Source organism: Anomaloglossus baeobatrachus, chromosome 6, assembly GCF_048569485.1.
Source record: "Anomaloglossus baeobatrachus isolate aAnoBae1 chromosome 6, aAnoBae1.hap1, whole genome shotgun sequence".
NCBI classification, from domain to species: domain Eukaryota; kingdom Metazoa; phylum Chordata; class Amphibia; order Anura; family Aromobatidae; genus Anomaloglossus; species Anomaloglossus baeobatrachus.
Window position 1 is genome coordinate 431,225,307 of NC_134358.1, and position 15,573 is coordinate 431,240,879.

Below are 15,573 nucleotides of genomic sequence, written 5' to 3' on the forward strand. Positions count from 1 at the left end.
GTTAACGAGGGAGACGCCTTCAGAGTTAATTGCAGCCCTTAGAGTCCCTTGTCCAATTACTTTTGGTCCCTTGAAAAAGAGGAGGCTATGCATTACAGAGCTATGATTCCTAAACCCTTTCTCCGATTTGGATGTGAAAACTCTCATATTGCAGCTGGGAGTGTGCACTTTCAGGCCATATTATATATATATATATATATATATATATATATATATATATATATATATATATATATATATATATATAATTGTATTTCTGAACATGTTTTTGTAAACAGCTAAAATAACAAAACTTGTGTCACTGTCCAAATATTTCTGGCCCTGACTGTATAGAAGTCTTTACTTTATGCCTCAGGAGATCAGCTATGTCCTCTCCTCACTAAGCGGTGTGTGACTGTGAGACAACTGGCTACAGCACAAACCATTCTTCCTCTGTGCCCTGTCTACAAGAGGAGCAAAGATTGGACTGATATAAATAGACTAAATCTGGCTTTACCTTTCCAAAAATCAGTAGAAAACAGCCACCAAAACATCAGCTCAAGGCATCAGTAAGTCATTGTCAAATGTCCATGAGCACAACGATATACAGCATTTTTACCATTGCCAGTAATGGGAAAGTCATGTCTTAGCACCAGTAGTTCATTTACCATAAGGGAGCAGACGTAAATACTTACACACATAAGCGCACAGAGCATGTCAATAGCAGCGTGGGTCACCCCATCATTATTCCTCTTTAGAGCCTTCACTACTTTTACTCCCAGACGTTCCCGGAACCTTCAAAATCAACAGAAAGAAGAAGTCACCAATGCAGGAAATGTAGACATTTATAGGGAACCGGTCAGGAGATTCTCTCCAGGAGCATGAAACAGGCCCAGGCTCCCTCAATGTAGATCTATACTATACGGTGAAACTGATTTCAATAAACACACATCAATCCAACCAAAATCGTCAAGTAGCATTCACCGGATTTCACTGAATGAGGTTTGAAATGTTATAAAACTGGTAGGTGCTTGAAAATGTTACAACTTTTGGCATTTAATGCCAGTTCAGGCGGCCGCCGACATCTTTTTGTAAAGTGGGTGGAGGTTAGTGACAAGAGAGCATGGCTGCGCACACCCACCAAATTCAACTGAAGTTACAAGACAAAAGATGTATAAAACGCCAGCCTAGATGAGTCAGATATATAACAGCAGGTGCACAGACAGATTGTATGGATGATGTGTACAAGAAAGTATGGACGGTCAGTCTCAACAAGCCATTAGACAACTGCCTATTAGCTTGTATGTAGCTAATCAGCAGTCATTTATTGGCCGCTGTCGGCTCATGTAAATCCAGCATAAGTCTCATACTATAGTTGTGGCACCATAATTTGTATTTCAGGCTATTTTTGCATAAAACTAAGAACTCAGATTGCAGTCCTGAGTGATCAGATTTCTGACTAACATACTAACATTTAATGCATTTCACAGGGAATCACAATGGCTCCATCTAGTGATGAGTGAGCACTACCATACTCATTACTCGTAATGAGCCGCTGGATGCTCAGACAGGCTCAACTCGAGTACAGAGTATAATGGACGTCCATGGGAAACTCAACCATTTTTTTGGAAGATCTTCCAGAAATGCGCTTGAGCTCCTCAATGACTTCCATTATACTTTGTAAACAAGTAGAGCACGTGCGAGCATCTGACTGCACGTTACGAGTACCGAGCATGGTAGTGCTCACTCATAACTATCGTGGTTTCCCGAAAAGAAGATGCTGTCCTATATTATTTTTGCCTCGAAAAATGTACTAGGGCTTATTTTCAGGGTAGGGCTTATTTATGGAAGTAAGTCATACTTACCAAACCCTGGACATCTACGTCGCTCCCAGGTCCTACTGTTCTCCACAGCGGGCACTTCCAGCACTGTGCTCAACAGTGGTCCTCACCTACTTCCAAGCTGGCACTCCCCCTACTTCGAGCTGGCACTCACACATCACACCACAGTACCATCATACATACACACTTCCAGTGATACTGTACTGCTTCTGGCCGGCAGTGCTGTGGAAGGCATTGAGGATCCGCAATTTCTTGCCGTATTCTTTAACTTTTTTAGCTGCATGGACACTTCTTTACTGAACCACAAATAGGGCTTATTTTCCGGGTAGGGCTTATATGTAAGCCTTACTCCAAAAAGACCAAAAATTCCTGATAGGGCTTATTTTCAGGGAAACACAGTCGCTACTATGCATTTTAATCAGTAGTATTTTTACATGCACTCTGAAAATGATGCACCAGTCCGTCTCAGAGATTGATTATTGACAGCGGCCTTTCAATAAGATTATTACATTTTAGACTAAGCATATAATTGAGTTTATTTACTCAGTTTACTCTTCTTTTCCGACCTCCATTTACAAATCAATAAAGTCCAGGAAATATCATACATTTAGATCACGCAGGCTGATCATCTACTCTTCAGTATTTCTAAGTTGCACTATGGAAACTAAAATCTGGGGCCATAATTGGAATGGTCTCCCCCTTCAATGGATAAGAGTTTAGACTTCTTTTTAGATTTATTGGGAAATGTGTACATATGCACTGACATTTCCCACCAGATGACAGATTTCTTACAAGGGTATTGGTTAACCAAACACCAAAAAGAATTTCTAGTAAGAACAATAATGGTATATTTTCAAGAAGTGGATTACAATTTCAGAAATTTAAGAAAGCGGAGAAAAACTGCTGTGTAAATTGACCAGGGCTAGATGTACAATCAGCAGCATGTCACTTTAGGATAAGGTTATTATAGCACCACACAAGAAAACATTATATTGTTGCAATTTTGCCCACAGTGGAGATATGTATTGTAAAAGGGAAATATATGCATATGCTACAATTTGGATGCATTTCTACTTTTTAGACACCTTTATAAAAGTTGTGCGCCATTTTAAATGCATTTTGTCCTAAGTATCATTTTTATTTCGCTCTGAATGAAAGAGGCAAGTACCTAATATTTTCATAAAATGAGAAAAGAAAGGATGGCTCCCTCCTCCACTATTATATTGACCGGTATCTGCATCCTCAGGATGCCGGAAGGGGTGCGAAGGGCAGATGTGGCACGCAAGGCACAGTGTCCAGCCTTTATTGCTGTCCTGAGATTTTGGATGATAATTCTCTGTTAGGCTATGTGCGCACTAGACAGTTTTACCCGCGGCTTTACCCACGGCTTTGCTGCGGAAATTTCTTGAGAAAGTTTAAAAATCTTTCTGCAGACATTTCCCAGCAAAACCTATGGGAGCAAAAAAACAGCTGTGCGCACGCTGCGGATTTTTCTCAAGAAAATTTCTTGAGAAAATTTTCTCGAGAAACTTTCTTGAGAAAGAAGGGAATTTTGTTTACTTACCGTAAATTCCTTTTCTTCTAGCTCCAATTGGGAGACCCAGACAATTGGGTGTATAGCTTCTGCCTCCGGAGGCCACACAAAGTATTACACTTAAAAGTGTAAACCCCTCCGTGCATCACGGGCTCCTCAGTTTTGGTGCAAAAGCAGGAAGGAGGAAACTTATAAATTGGTCTAAAGTAAATTCAATCCGAAGGATGTTCGGAGAACTGAAAACCATTCAACATGAACAACATGTGTACACAAAAGAACAACAGCCCGAAGGGAACAGGGGCGGGTGCTGGGTCTCCCAATTGGAGCTAGAAGAAAAGGAATTTACGGTAAGTAAACAAAATTCCCTTCTTCTGTCGCTCCATTGGGAGACCCAGACAATTGGGACGTCCAAAAGCAGTCCCTGGGTGGGTAAAATAATACCTCGGTAATAGAGCCGTAAAACGGCCCCTTCCTACAGGTGGGCAACCGCCGCCTGAAGGACTCGCCTACCTAGGCTGGCATCTGCCGAAGCATAGGTATGCACCTGATAGTGTTTCGTGAAAGTGTGCAGACTCGACCAGGTAGCCGCCTGACACACCTGCTGAGCCGTAGCCTGGTGCCGCAAAGCCCAGGACGCACCCACGGCTCTGGTAGAATGGGCCTTCAGCCCTGAGGGAACCGGAAGCCCAGAAGAACGGTAGGCTTCAAGAATTGGTTCCTTGATCCACCGAGCCAAGGTTGACTTGGAAGCCTGCGACCCTTTACGCTGGCCAGCGACAAGGACAAAGAGCGCATCCGAGCGGCGCAGGGGCGCCGTACGAGAAATGTATAGTCTGAGTGCTCTCACCAGATCTAACAAGTGCAAATCCTTTTCACATTGGTGAACTGGATGAGGACAAAAAGAAGGTAAGGAGATATCCTGATTGAGATGAAAAGGGGATACCACCTTAGGGAGAAATTCCGGAACCGGACGCAGAACCACCTCGTCCTGGTGAAACACCAGGAAGGGGGCTTTGCATGACAGCGCTGCTAGCTCAGACACTCTCCGAAGTGATGTGACTGCCACTAGGAAGACCACTTTCTGCGAAAGGCGTGAAAGAGAAATATCCCTCATTGGCTCGAAAGGTGGTTTCTGAAGAGCCGTTAGCACCCTGTTCAGATCCCAGGGTTCTAGCGGACGCTTGTAAGGAGGGACTATGTGGCAAACCCCCTGCAGGAACGTGCGTACCTGTGGAAGCCTGGCTAGGCGCTTTTGAAAAAACACAGAGCGCCGAGACTTGTCCCTTAAGGGAGCCGAGAGACAAACCCTTTTCCATTCCGGATTGAAGGAAGGACAGAAAAGTGGGCAAGGCAAATGGCCAGGGAGTAAAACCCTGATCAGAGCACCAGGCTAAGAAGATCCTCCACGTCCTGTGGTAGATCTTGGCGGACGTTGGTTTCCTGGCCTGTCTCATAGCGGCAATGTCATCTTGAGATAACCCTGAGGATGCTAGGATCCAGGACTCAATGGCCACACAGTCAGGTTGAGGGCCGCAGAATTCAGATGGAAAAATGGCCCTTGAGACAGCAAGTCTGGTCGGTCTGGTAGTGCCCACGGTTGGCCCACCGTGAGATGCCACAGATCCGGGTACCACGACCTCCTCGGCCAGTCTGGAGCGATGAGGATGGCGCGGCGGCAGTCGGACCTGATCTTGCGTAACACTCTGGGCAGCAGTGCCAGAGGAGGAAATACATAAGGCAGTTGAAACTGCGACCAATCCTGAACTAATGCGTCTGCCGCCAGAGCTCTGTGATCTTGAGACCGTGCCATGAATGCCGGGACTTTTTTGTTGTGCCGGGACGCCATTAGGTCGACGTCCGGCTTCCCCCAGCGGCAACAGATCTCTTGAAACACGTCCGGGTGAAGAGACCATTCCCCTGCGTCCATGCCCTGGCGACTGAGAAAGTCTGCTTCCCAGTTTTCTACGCCCGGGATGTGAACTGCGGAGATGGTGGAGGCTGTGGCTTCCACCCACAGCAGAATCCGTCGGACTTCCTGGAAGGCTTGCCGACTGCGTGTGCCGCCTTGGTGGTTGATGTATGCCACCGCCGTGGCGTTGTCCGACTGAATTCGGATCTGCCTGCCTTCCAGCCACGGCTGGAACGCCTTTAGGGCAAGATACACTGCCCTTATCTCCAGAACATTGATCTGAAGGAAGGACTCTGGCTGAGTCCAGGTACCCTGAGCCCTGTGGTGGAGAAAGACCGCTCCCCACCCTGACAGACTCGCGTCCGTCGTGACCACCGCCCAGTCATAGTAGCAGGGCCTTGTCCCTGACGATACCCGGCTCCTGTCCAGCAGATTCCCCCAGGGGCTGCGGAGGGAGCACGGTCCCAGTGCCTGGAGACCGGTTAGGATCCCACTTCGCCCAGAGCCCCTAAGGGATGGGGAAGGAAAACAGCATGTGGCTCCTGCCTATGTACCCGCAATGGGTACCTCAACCTTAACAGCACCGCCGACCAGAGTGGGGTGAGAAGGGAGCATGCCGGGGGCCCTGTTAGGGGCCCTCTTTTCTTCCATCCGATATAGTCAGCAGCTGCTGCTGACTAAATTGTGGAGCTTGCGTGCATGTGTGCCTCCTTCGCACAAAGCATAAAAACTGAGGAGCCCGTGATGCACGGGGGGGTGTATAGGCAGAAGGGGAGGGGTTTACACTTTTAAGTGTAATACTTTGTGTGGCCTCCGGAGGCAGAAGCTATACACCCAATTGTCTGGGTCTCCCAATGGAGCGACAAAGAAATGAGCATGTTCATTAATTTCCGCAGGTACCTGCGGAATACCCCCGGAATTTCAATACTTGCATGTGTCAGGAACAACCTGCGGAAAATCCGCGGTTAAATCGCGGCAAATCCGTGGTAAAAACGCATGCGTTTTTGCCACGAATTTGGTGCGTTTTTTTTCCGCAGGTGCGGGAATCTTCAACTACCAGAATGTCTCTCAAGAAAGTTTCTTGAGAAAAAGGATATTTCTAGTGCGCACATAGCCTAAAGGATTTCTCAGAGAATGCGATAAAAATAGCCCCTGTCACATATTTCAAACAGTAACCTGCCCTAGTCAAATTTCAGGATGGGCTGCAGTCTGAAGATACCATATGTACCAGATGTCTCAACTGCCAAGGAGACATATGGACCACGGAGCAGGACTGAAGCTAGAGAAAAAAATGCCCGTTGTGCTCAGTCAGCGGAGAATATTTTACCTTTCTACTTCCGCAGCCCTGCAGATGAGTGAGCAGATCAGGTAGGTTTCCTGATGTTGCTGGTCCTCTGACAGTTGAGACACAAGTCTCAAGCAGTGTTTCTTCAGTATGCAACCCGTCATGACAGGTAACAAGGACAGGCTCCAGATTGAAATTGGGGCGGCGGACATTTTTATCACATTCTCATAAAAGCTCCTTATATAACCTAATAATACCCATATTATGCGATACAATCATATGACCACATTACCAGTGACTCTGCAATCAGTAAATGTCAATATTGGTAAAGAGATGATTGATACAAGTCCAAATAATGTAAATAGGATTTCAGACACTTTTTACTGTGTTTGCCACTCACTTTGGTAACTGAGTAAAGGCCAGGAATCCGGCTTTCGAAGCCACTAATCGTCTGACTGCCTGGAATTGGCTTTCCAACTCTGCATTAGATGCGGTCTGGTCTCCTTCTTGGGAGAGCAAGGATGTTATAGCATTATTAATTAACTTCTCCTTATTTTCAGAGAACAGGCCCTGCACAGGAATATACAACAGAAATATATTAGTTAAATGCATAGATACATTTTTTTGATCATTATGTTACATGGGAAGAAAATAAAAGGAAACTGGAAGTACAAAATACACGTGTGTATATTATGCAATTCTTTATTACAAGCTCCTGCTACAGGACAATTTAAACAAGGGAGTGTCTCATAAAAATACATATAAAATTAATGGCTGCTGCTAAAAGCTCTTAGAGTACAGCTTAGATTTTTTAGTTCTGTACACTGAGACTGACATACAGCTGAATTGAAAATTTGGAGGAATATTATAAACTACTTAAAGGGAACCTGTCATCAGAAATTGAGCTTGAAACCTAAATGTTTCCCCCTCTGCAGTTCCTGGGCTGCATTCTAGCAAGGTTCCTGTACTTTTTGTGGCCCCTTTTAAACCAAATTAAATACTTTATAAACTTGTACCTTTTGGTATGAAAATTTTGTAAATTGTCCATAGGGGCGGGCTCTCTGGTGTCCGTTGCTGTCCCTCCTGCACATTGACGCCGTCCCCCCACGCTCCATTTCATCCATCAGGACGCCGCCCACTGCGCCCGAGGTGCCGCCCATGCCAGGACTGCTGGTGACGTGGTCACAGGCACGAGTTATGGGCGGCGCTGTGATTGCATCGCAAGTGCCCGCCCATAATCTCGTGGACGCGCTGTCCCCACTGCCCCCAGCGTTCTGCGCACGCTGGCCAGATGACCCGACGTCACCTCCTTCCCATATTACCCTGCAGCAGGGCAAGATGGGAAAAAGAGGTGACGTCGGGTCATCTGACCAGCAAGCGCTTGAGCAGAACGCTGGAGGCAGAGGGGAAAGTTCGGTCACGAGGTTATGGGCGGCACTTGCTGAGGACAATCATAGCGCCGCCCATAACCTCGTGCCTGCGCAAAACGTCACCAGCGGTCACACGTGCACACACTGCACAGTCTCACAGCGCATGCGCGGGACCTCGGGCGGCATCCTGAGGTATGAAATTCAGCGTTCGGGGGCGGCGTAAATCGGCAGGATGACAGTTACGGACACCAGAGAGCCCGCCCCCATGGACGATTTACAAAATTTGCATAGCAAAAGGTACAAGTTTATAAAGTAGTTAATTTGGTTTAAAAGGGGCCACAAAAAGTATAGAAACCTTGCTAGAATGCAGCCCATGAGCTGCAGAGGGGGAAACTTTTAGGTTTCAAGCTAAATTTCTGATGACAGGTTCCCTTTAATAGGAATCTGTCAGCAGGTTTTTGTTATATCATCTGAGAGTAGCATGATGCAGGCAAAGGGACCCTGAATCCAACAATGTATCTCTTACATTACTGGGTGCAGCGATTCTAACACAATCAAAGATTTAAGATTTAGCCATGCAGCAGAGCTGAAAAAGCTGCCCCGCTTATACCTGGTTTTCAATGTACAATGCAATAGACAGTGATCTGCTAATACCAGGAGGGGGTGGAGCCGGACAACATGGCACGAGCCGTCAAGTCACAGCAATGATAATGTCCTAGTGATAAAACACTGGAGCTTAATTAAAAACTAGCACAGGAGGAGACATGGGACAATGTTAAATTCAGTGTTTTAACCCCTACAGCATGCGGTCCTCAGATTACAAGACAAAAAGCTGCAGACAGATTCCCTTTAAAGGGATTGTCCACTACTTGACAATCCTTTCTTATTCCTCTTATTCGCCCCCGTAAAATGGTTACAGCGATATCTGAAGTCGTGTTCCCGGGGCCTACGTGACATTGGTTTCAGGCTCATGTGTCATAACAATCAGTGCAGGCTTCCTTCACCCCGCCTTCAGACATTTGAGGAAAAAGTCTGCACAGTGCTCCTCAAATGTCCCAAGGTGGGGAGACTGACAGAGGGCGTTGATTGGTTGCAGGGTTCACGCGTCATGTCACATGGGTCCTGGTAATGCAGCTTCAATTGCTGCTGCAATCACAGAGGCACTGGAGGCAAACAAGGGGAAGGAGAAGGAGGTTATCCAAATATTGGACAACCCCTTTAACGCTACACCTCTGTTTTAAACCATTACTGTTATATTTTATATTTGCTTCTTTAAAAGCATCTTCCTTTCATTACAGGGGTGCAGTAAATTATGGTTTAGGAGAAAATCTAATAACACAGTACACATTTTTTGCTAGATATATACTGCAAAACAAAAGCAAACAATGTCTAGACACTGGTACCTGTAACTTGGGCCTTATTCTGATATCTATAAATCACATGAGCGCTCTATCCAGGATTTTCACAGATAACACAAATAGCTATATGGAGCTGCTCACATTTCTGCTTATTTTTTGCAGAACGACTGGTGCCCAGTTTTGATCGAAATTAAGGTTCAAAACGTGCCTCACAAGTCTACGAATTTGTGATAATCACGGACAGCACATGGATGGTATCGCTGTGGTCCTTTAGTAACTCTAATGAATAGGAGAATTTATTTTTTTTTTTTAAATGAGAAAAATTACTGATGAAACGCTGATTAACATCATATCCATAAGAATTGATGAACAACACTCCGTGTTTGTATGCATGTTTGAATGAGGCCTTATCCAAGTATTGCCCTATACTTTGAAAATATCTTCCTTCTACAATGATAAACATTATGATTTAAAATAAATAAAAAAAAACTACTTTACAGGACTATATTCTTTAAGGGGGAAAAAACTTTGTCCTACAATTAGACCCTCTTGATATGGATATTCTTTGCAGGAAAGCAACCTCTTTCTTTTGATCTTACATAAGCCCTTTTAAAAATATAAATCCAGTTTACTATAATGCTTACAAACTCTGCAAATATCTCTTTAGAAGAGAATAAAGAGAATTTTGTTACTTACCGTAAATTCTTTTTCTTATAGTTCCGACATCGGAGACCCAGACCATGGGTGTATAGCTTCTGCCTCCGGAGGACACACAAAGTACTACACTCAAACGTGTAGCTCCTCCCTCCTAGCATATACACCCCCTGGTAGCCAGTCCTAGCCAGTTTAGTGCAAAAGCTGAAGGAGGACATCCACCCACAAGCATAGACAGAGCAAAACCCGGAACAACCGGAACCTCTGTCTACAACAACAACAGCCGGTGAAAACACACGGCACAAGAAACCTGCCAACAGGCAACAGGGAGGGTGCTGGGTCTCCCATGTCGGAACTATAAGAAAAAGAATTTACGGTAAGTAACAAAATTCTCTTTTTCTTCATCGTTCCTTATGGGAGACCCAGACCATGGGACGTTCCAAAGCAGTCCATGGGTGGGAATAAACAGAAAAACTGAGAAGTAGGCGAAACCTAACTTCACAAATGGGCGACAGCCGCCTGAAGGATGCGTCTGCCCAAGCTCGCATCTGCCGAAACATGAGCATGCACTTGGTAGTGCGTCGAAAAGGTATGCAGACTAATCCAAGTGGCAGTCTGACAGACCTGCTGAGCCGTAGCCTGGGCCTGAAAGCCTAAGAGGCACCGACAACTCTGGTTAAGTGTGCCTTGATCCCCGGCGGGAGAGGCACTTGAGTACACTGGTAGGTATCGGAAATGGCCGACCTAATCCAACGAGCCAGGGTCGGCTTAGATGCCGAGAGGCCCTTACGCTGACCAGTGGTCAGCACAAAAGAGAGGTGCACCGCCTAAGAACAGCGGTGCGAGACACATAGATCCGGAGCGCCCGCACCAGATCCAGAGTATGCAACGCCTTTTCAAAGCAATGAACAGGAGCCGGACAAAAGGAAGGCAGGGAAAATGCCCCGGTTAAGGTGGAAGCAGCAACCACCTTAGGGAGAAAGTCCAGAGTCGGACGGAGAACCACCTTGTCTTGATGAAAAACCAAAAAAGGGGTGACTCCAAAGAGAGTGCAGCCAAAACAGAGACTCTCTTGAGGGAAGTTATGGCCACTAGAAAGACCACTTTCTGTGAAAGACGAAACAAAGAAACCTCCCTAAGAGGCTCAAAGGGGGGTTTCCGGAAGCCGTGAGGACCGGATTAAGGTCCCAGGGCTCCAAAGGCCGCCGGTAAGGCGGAATGATGTGAGATGCGCCCTGCATGAAGGAACGCACCTGAGCCAGCCGGGCGATACGCCGCTGGCACAACACTGACAGAGCCGAGACCTGTCCCTTAAGGGAATTGAGGGATAGTCCTAGCTGCAGACCGGATTGTAGAAGGGACAGGAGGGTCGGCAAGGCCAAAAAGGCCAAAGGATACTTCCGAACTCGAGTCATAGTGGAGATGACTTCAGGAGGGATACCAGAAGTCGTCAAGATCCAGGACTCAAAAGCCACGCCGTCAATCTGAGAGTCGCAGGATTCTGGCGGAAAGACGGACCTCGTGAGAGAGGGTCTGGACAGTCCGGGAGATGCCATGGCACCTCTACGGACAGACGGAGCAGGTCAGGGTACCAAGCTTGCCTGGGTCTGTCTGGAGTAATGAGAATGACCCGACGGCCCTCCTTTCTGATCTTGCGCAGGACTCTGGGCAAGAACTAGAGGGTGAAACACGTAAGACAGACGAAGCTGGGACCAAACTTGAACCAGTGCGTCTGCCGCAAAAACCTGAGGATCGTGGAGCCACGGTTTGACGGCTGAGATAATCTGCCTCCCAGTTTTCCACGTCTGGGATGTGGGCTGCGGATATGGTGGACTAGGAGTCCTCCGTCCACTGAAGAATGCGATGAACCTCCAACATTGCCAGGCGGCTCAGTGTCCCGCCCTGGAGGTTGATGTAGGCAAACGCTGTAGCGTTGTCTGACTGGACTCGAATGTGCCTGGCCGCCAACAGATGGTGAAAGGCTTAGAGAGCTAGAAACACAGCTCTGATTTCCAGCACATTGATCCAGAGGGCTGATTCGGACAGAGTCCAAGTGCCCTGCGCTCCATGGTGGAGATATACTGCTCCCCAGCCAGATAGACTAGCATCCTGGTGAGGATCACCCGGGACGGGGCCAGGAAGGAGCGTCCCTGAGACAGAGGGGCCGAAGCCACCACTGAAACGAGCCCCTGGTCTGTGGCGAAGCCACCACCCCGTGGAAGGAGGAAGTCCGCTTGTTCCAACAGCGGAAAAAATCCAGCCGCAGAGGACGCAGATGGAACCGGGCAAGGAAATCGTTTCCATTGACACCACCATCTGATCCAGCACCTGTATTAGGTGCCTGATGGAACAACGTCGACCGCCAGCGGAGGGACTGCTGTTTGACTAAGGGCAGCTTCACAAGTGGCGACAGAGTCTCGAATTGCGTCCCTGGGTACGTGAACTTCTGGGTCGAAGTCAGAGTGGACTTGGACAGAATGACAAGCCACCCGAATTGGTTAGAGTGGCGAGAGTGAGCGAGGCACTCCGCTAACAGTCTGCACTGGATGAAGCCCAGACTAGAAGGCCGTCCAGGACAAAAGGATCACTGCCAAACCCTAGAGGTGCAGGACCGCAATCACAGCTGCCCCGACCTTGAGAATACTCGAGGGGCCGTGGCTAACCCCAAGGGAAGAGCCACGAATTGGACCACTCTGATTGCAAAACGTAGCCAACGCTGGTGTGAAACTGTGATTGGCACATGCAGATAGGCATCTCTGATGTCGATGGATGCTAGGGAATCTCCTTGGGTCATTGATTGATCGCAGAGACTCCATGCGAAAATGCCGCACCTGAACATGCATGAGAAGCTTGAGATCCAGGTCGGAAGGCCCCGCCCTCTTCGGGGACTAGGAATAGATTTAAGCAGAAATCTCAGAACCGTTCCCAGTCGGGAACCGGTACAATAACTCCATTGGCCTGCAAGAATGCCACAGCCTGTGGAGAAGGCGGCGGCCTTGGAGCAGGGGGGAGTTGACAGAAAAAAATCTGTTTGGTGGGCTGGATAGAATTCTATCCTGTAGCCGTGGGAGATGGTATCCCGCACCCACTGATCGGAGACGTGTTAAAACCATACGTCGCCAAAGTGGGAGAGCCTGCCACCGACCAAGGACGTTGCTGGCGTGGCCAGATAGCCAGGAGGAGCCTGACTTAGTGGCAGCATCTCCTGCGGTCTTCTGAGGACGCGGCTTCGTGCGCCATTTGGGTTTACGATCCTTGGCTGAGCTAGTGGACGAGGCCGAGGGCTTAGAGAACGATCAGATGGAGGAACGAAAAGAACGAAACCTCGACTGATTCCTGCCCTGGACAGGTTTGTGGCATGGAAGAACTCTTCCCGCCAAGAGCTTCCTTAATAATTTCATCCAGTTGTTCCCGAATAGTCTGGTCCCAGCAAAAGGGAACCCAGCAAGGAACTTCTTTAGAAGCATCTGCCTTCCACTTCCGAAGCCACAGGAGCCTGCGGATAGCGAGGAAATTAGCCGAGGCCACCGCAGTGCGGTGAGAGTCTCCAGCATGGCAGACATGGCATAGGATGAAAAGACTGAAGTCTGGAAGTTAAGGCAACCATTTCGGGCATAGAGTGCCTGTGAGGGAATGCATCTCCTCTAGAGAAGCAGAGATGGCTTTGAAAGCCCGCACTGCTGCAAAAGCTGGGGAGAACGAGGCCCCTGCCGCCTCCATACAGATTTGGCCAGAAGGACAACCTGGCGGACAGCAAAACCTTAAGCGAGGAGCCATCAGCCACTGATACAACGGTCCGGGCTGAGAGTCTAAACACCGGAGGGACCAGCTTTGGTGAATGAGCCCACTCCTTGACCACCTCTGGTGGAAGGGGAAAACTGTCATCAGAACCATGCTTTGGGAAGCGTTTGTCAGAGCAGACCCTGGGCTTGGTCACAGTGGCCTGAAAACTGGAGTGGTTAAGGAACACACTTCTTGTTCTCTTAGGCAAGGTAAACTGGTGCCTTTTTGCCAGAGAGGGTTGCTCCTCTGATACTGGCGGATTGAGGTCCAGTACAGAATTAATGTACAGTGGGATCCTTAGAGAGATGCCGTCAGCCACTGATACAACTATCCGGCCTGAAAGTCTAGACACCGGAGGGACCACCCTTGGTGAATGAGCCCACTCCTTGACCACCTCTGGTGGAAGGGGGAAACAGTCATCAGAACCACGCTTTGGGAGCGTCTGTCAGGACAGGCTCTGGGCTTGGTCACAGTGGGCTGAAAACTGGAGTGGTTAAGGAACACACTCCTTGTTCTCTTTAAGGTATACTGATGCCTTTCTGCCAGAGGGGGATGCTCCCCTGATACAGGCGGATTGAGGTCCAGTACAAAAATAATGGACGCAATCAAATCATTAGCATCTGCATCACCTTCGGACAGATCAATGGTACATGAAGTAGCGTCCGAGCCCCTAGTAAAGACATCCTCCTCGTCCAGTGAGTCAGCTCGTGAATCAGAGCTGCGGGACGGGGAAGGACAGGGGACCCTGCGTCTCCATTTTAGAAGGAGGGGGTCTGAGACCAGATGAAGAGTTCCCTGTGAGCGTTGCTGAGCGAGCCGTAGCAGCAGAAGCGCCCTGACAAGGGGGCTAATGCATGCTCAGCACCACCGGAGCAGCTGGAGGGACCACTGATGAGCCTCCAGGCTGAGTGTTTATGTGCTCGGTACAGGCAGTACGAGTCTACATGCAGTGCATATTAAGAACAGCCTTGCAGCCTTGCTCTGATGTGAGACATGCTGCAGAAGTGGGGGCTCTGTCCAGAATGACCCCCAGCAGAGTATATAAACAGAGAATATAAGCAGCTGCACAACCGGAGGTTGTGGCTTGCCAGACCGTTTAACATACATTTCTGTGCCCTCCAGTCCCCCAGCCCAGGCCCCCATTTGTCACAATGTGGTATCTCTGTGCCTATGCAGACATTGAGAACGCTGAGAAAATGGCGACCAGAGCGAGGAGAGGGGGCGGGGCCTACTCTGAGAGCGGGCACATGAGGTATACAGGGGAGGGAATCTTTCCTCAGTGAGGAGTGTCAGTTCCCTGTGCTGAACAGCCGCTGGGCGGAGCCGCACTGTCCCTCTGCATGACTGACATGCAGGGGCAGTGAAAACCGAAACTAGGCCTCAGGCGAAGCCGGGGCCTAGATTTAAACATGCGGCCAGCGTGCAGGCACCATCGGCGCGGTTCTCCAGTGAAAACTGGAGAACCGGCCGGAAATGTTAACACAGTCATAAAACACACTCTCCCCAATAAATAAAGTACAAGGGACCCCTGGAAAGACCACTTTCTGTGGTAAAAACGTCTCAGTACTTAGCTTGTGAGACGCAGGTGCCAGGTCCCTGGGAGGTGAGCGCTCCGTCCGGCAGGATCCTGAAAGGGCTGCGGATGGAGACCGGTCTCCTGCAAAGCAGTGAGAACCGTGATGGCTCCCACTTCAAGCCAGAGCCCTAGGGGATGGTGAAGGAGCGCGGCATGTGAAGGCTCCAGCCTTGTAAAATCAACCTTAACAGCACCGCCGACACAGTGGGGTGAGAAGGGACATGCCGAGAGTCCAGACTGGACCCGCTTTTCTTCCAAATCTTTGAAATCCAAAAAATCAAAGA

General features: G+C 48.4%; 1 protein-coding gene across 4 annotated transcripts in view; it reads right to left on the minus strand.

Annotated features, from left to right (window-relative positions):
* DNAJC13 (DnaJ heat shock protein family (Hsp40) member C13) overlaps nt 1-15,573 on the minus strand; it is a 317,458-nt gene that overhangs the window by 196,992 nt on the left and 104,893 nt on the right. For all 4 annotated transcript variants that reach the window (XR_012724354.1, XM_075315202.1, XM_075315201.1 and 1 more), the window contains exons 12-13: nt 6,949-7,118; nt 675-774 (exon numbers count right to left, since the gene is read on the minus strand). Coding sequence is in view for 3 of the 4 variants with exons in the window: in XM_075315202.1 (XP_075171317.1) it covers nt 675-774; nt 6,949-7,118 (270 nt within the window). In the remaining variant the exon portion in view is untranslated. The remainder of the gene's footprint in view (nt 1-674; nt 775-6,948; nt 7,119-15,573) is intronic.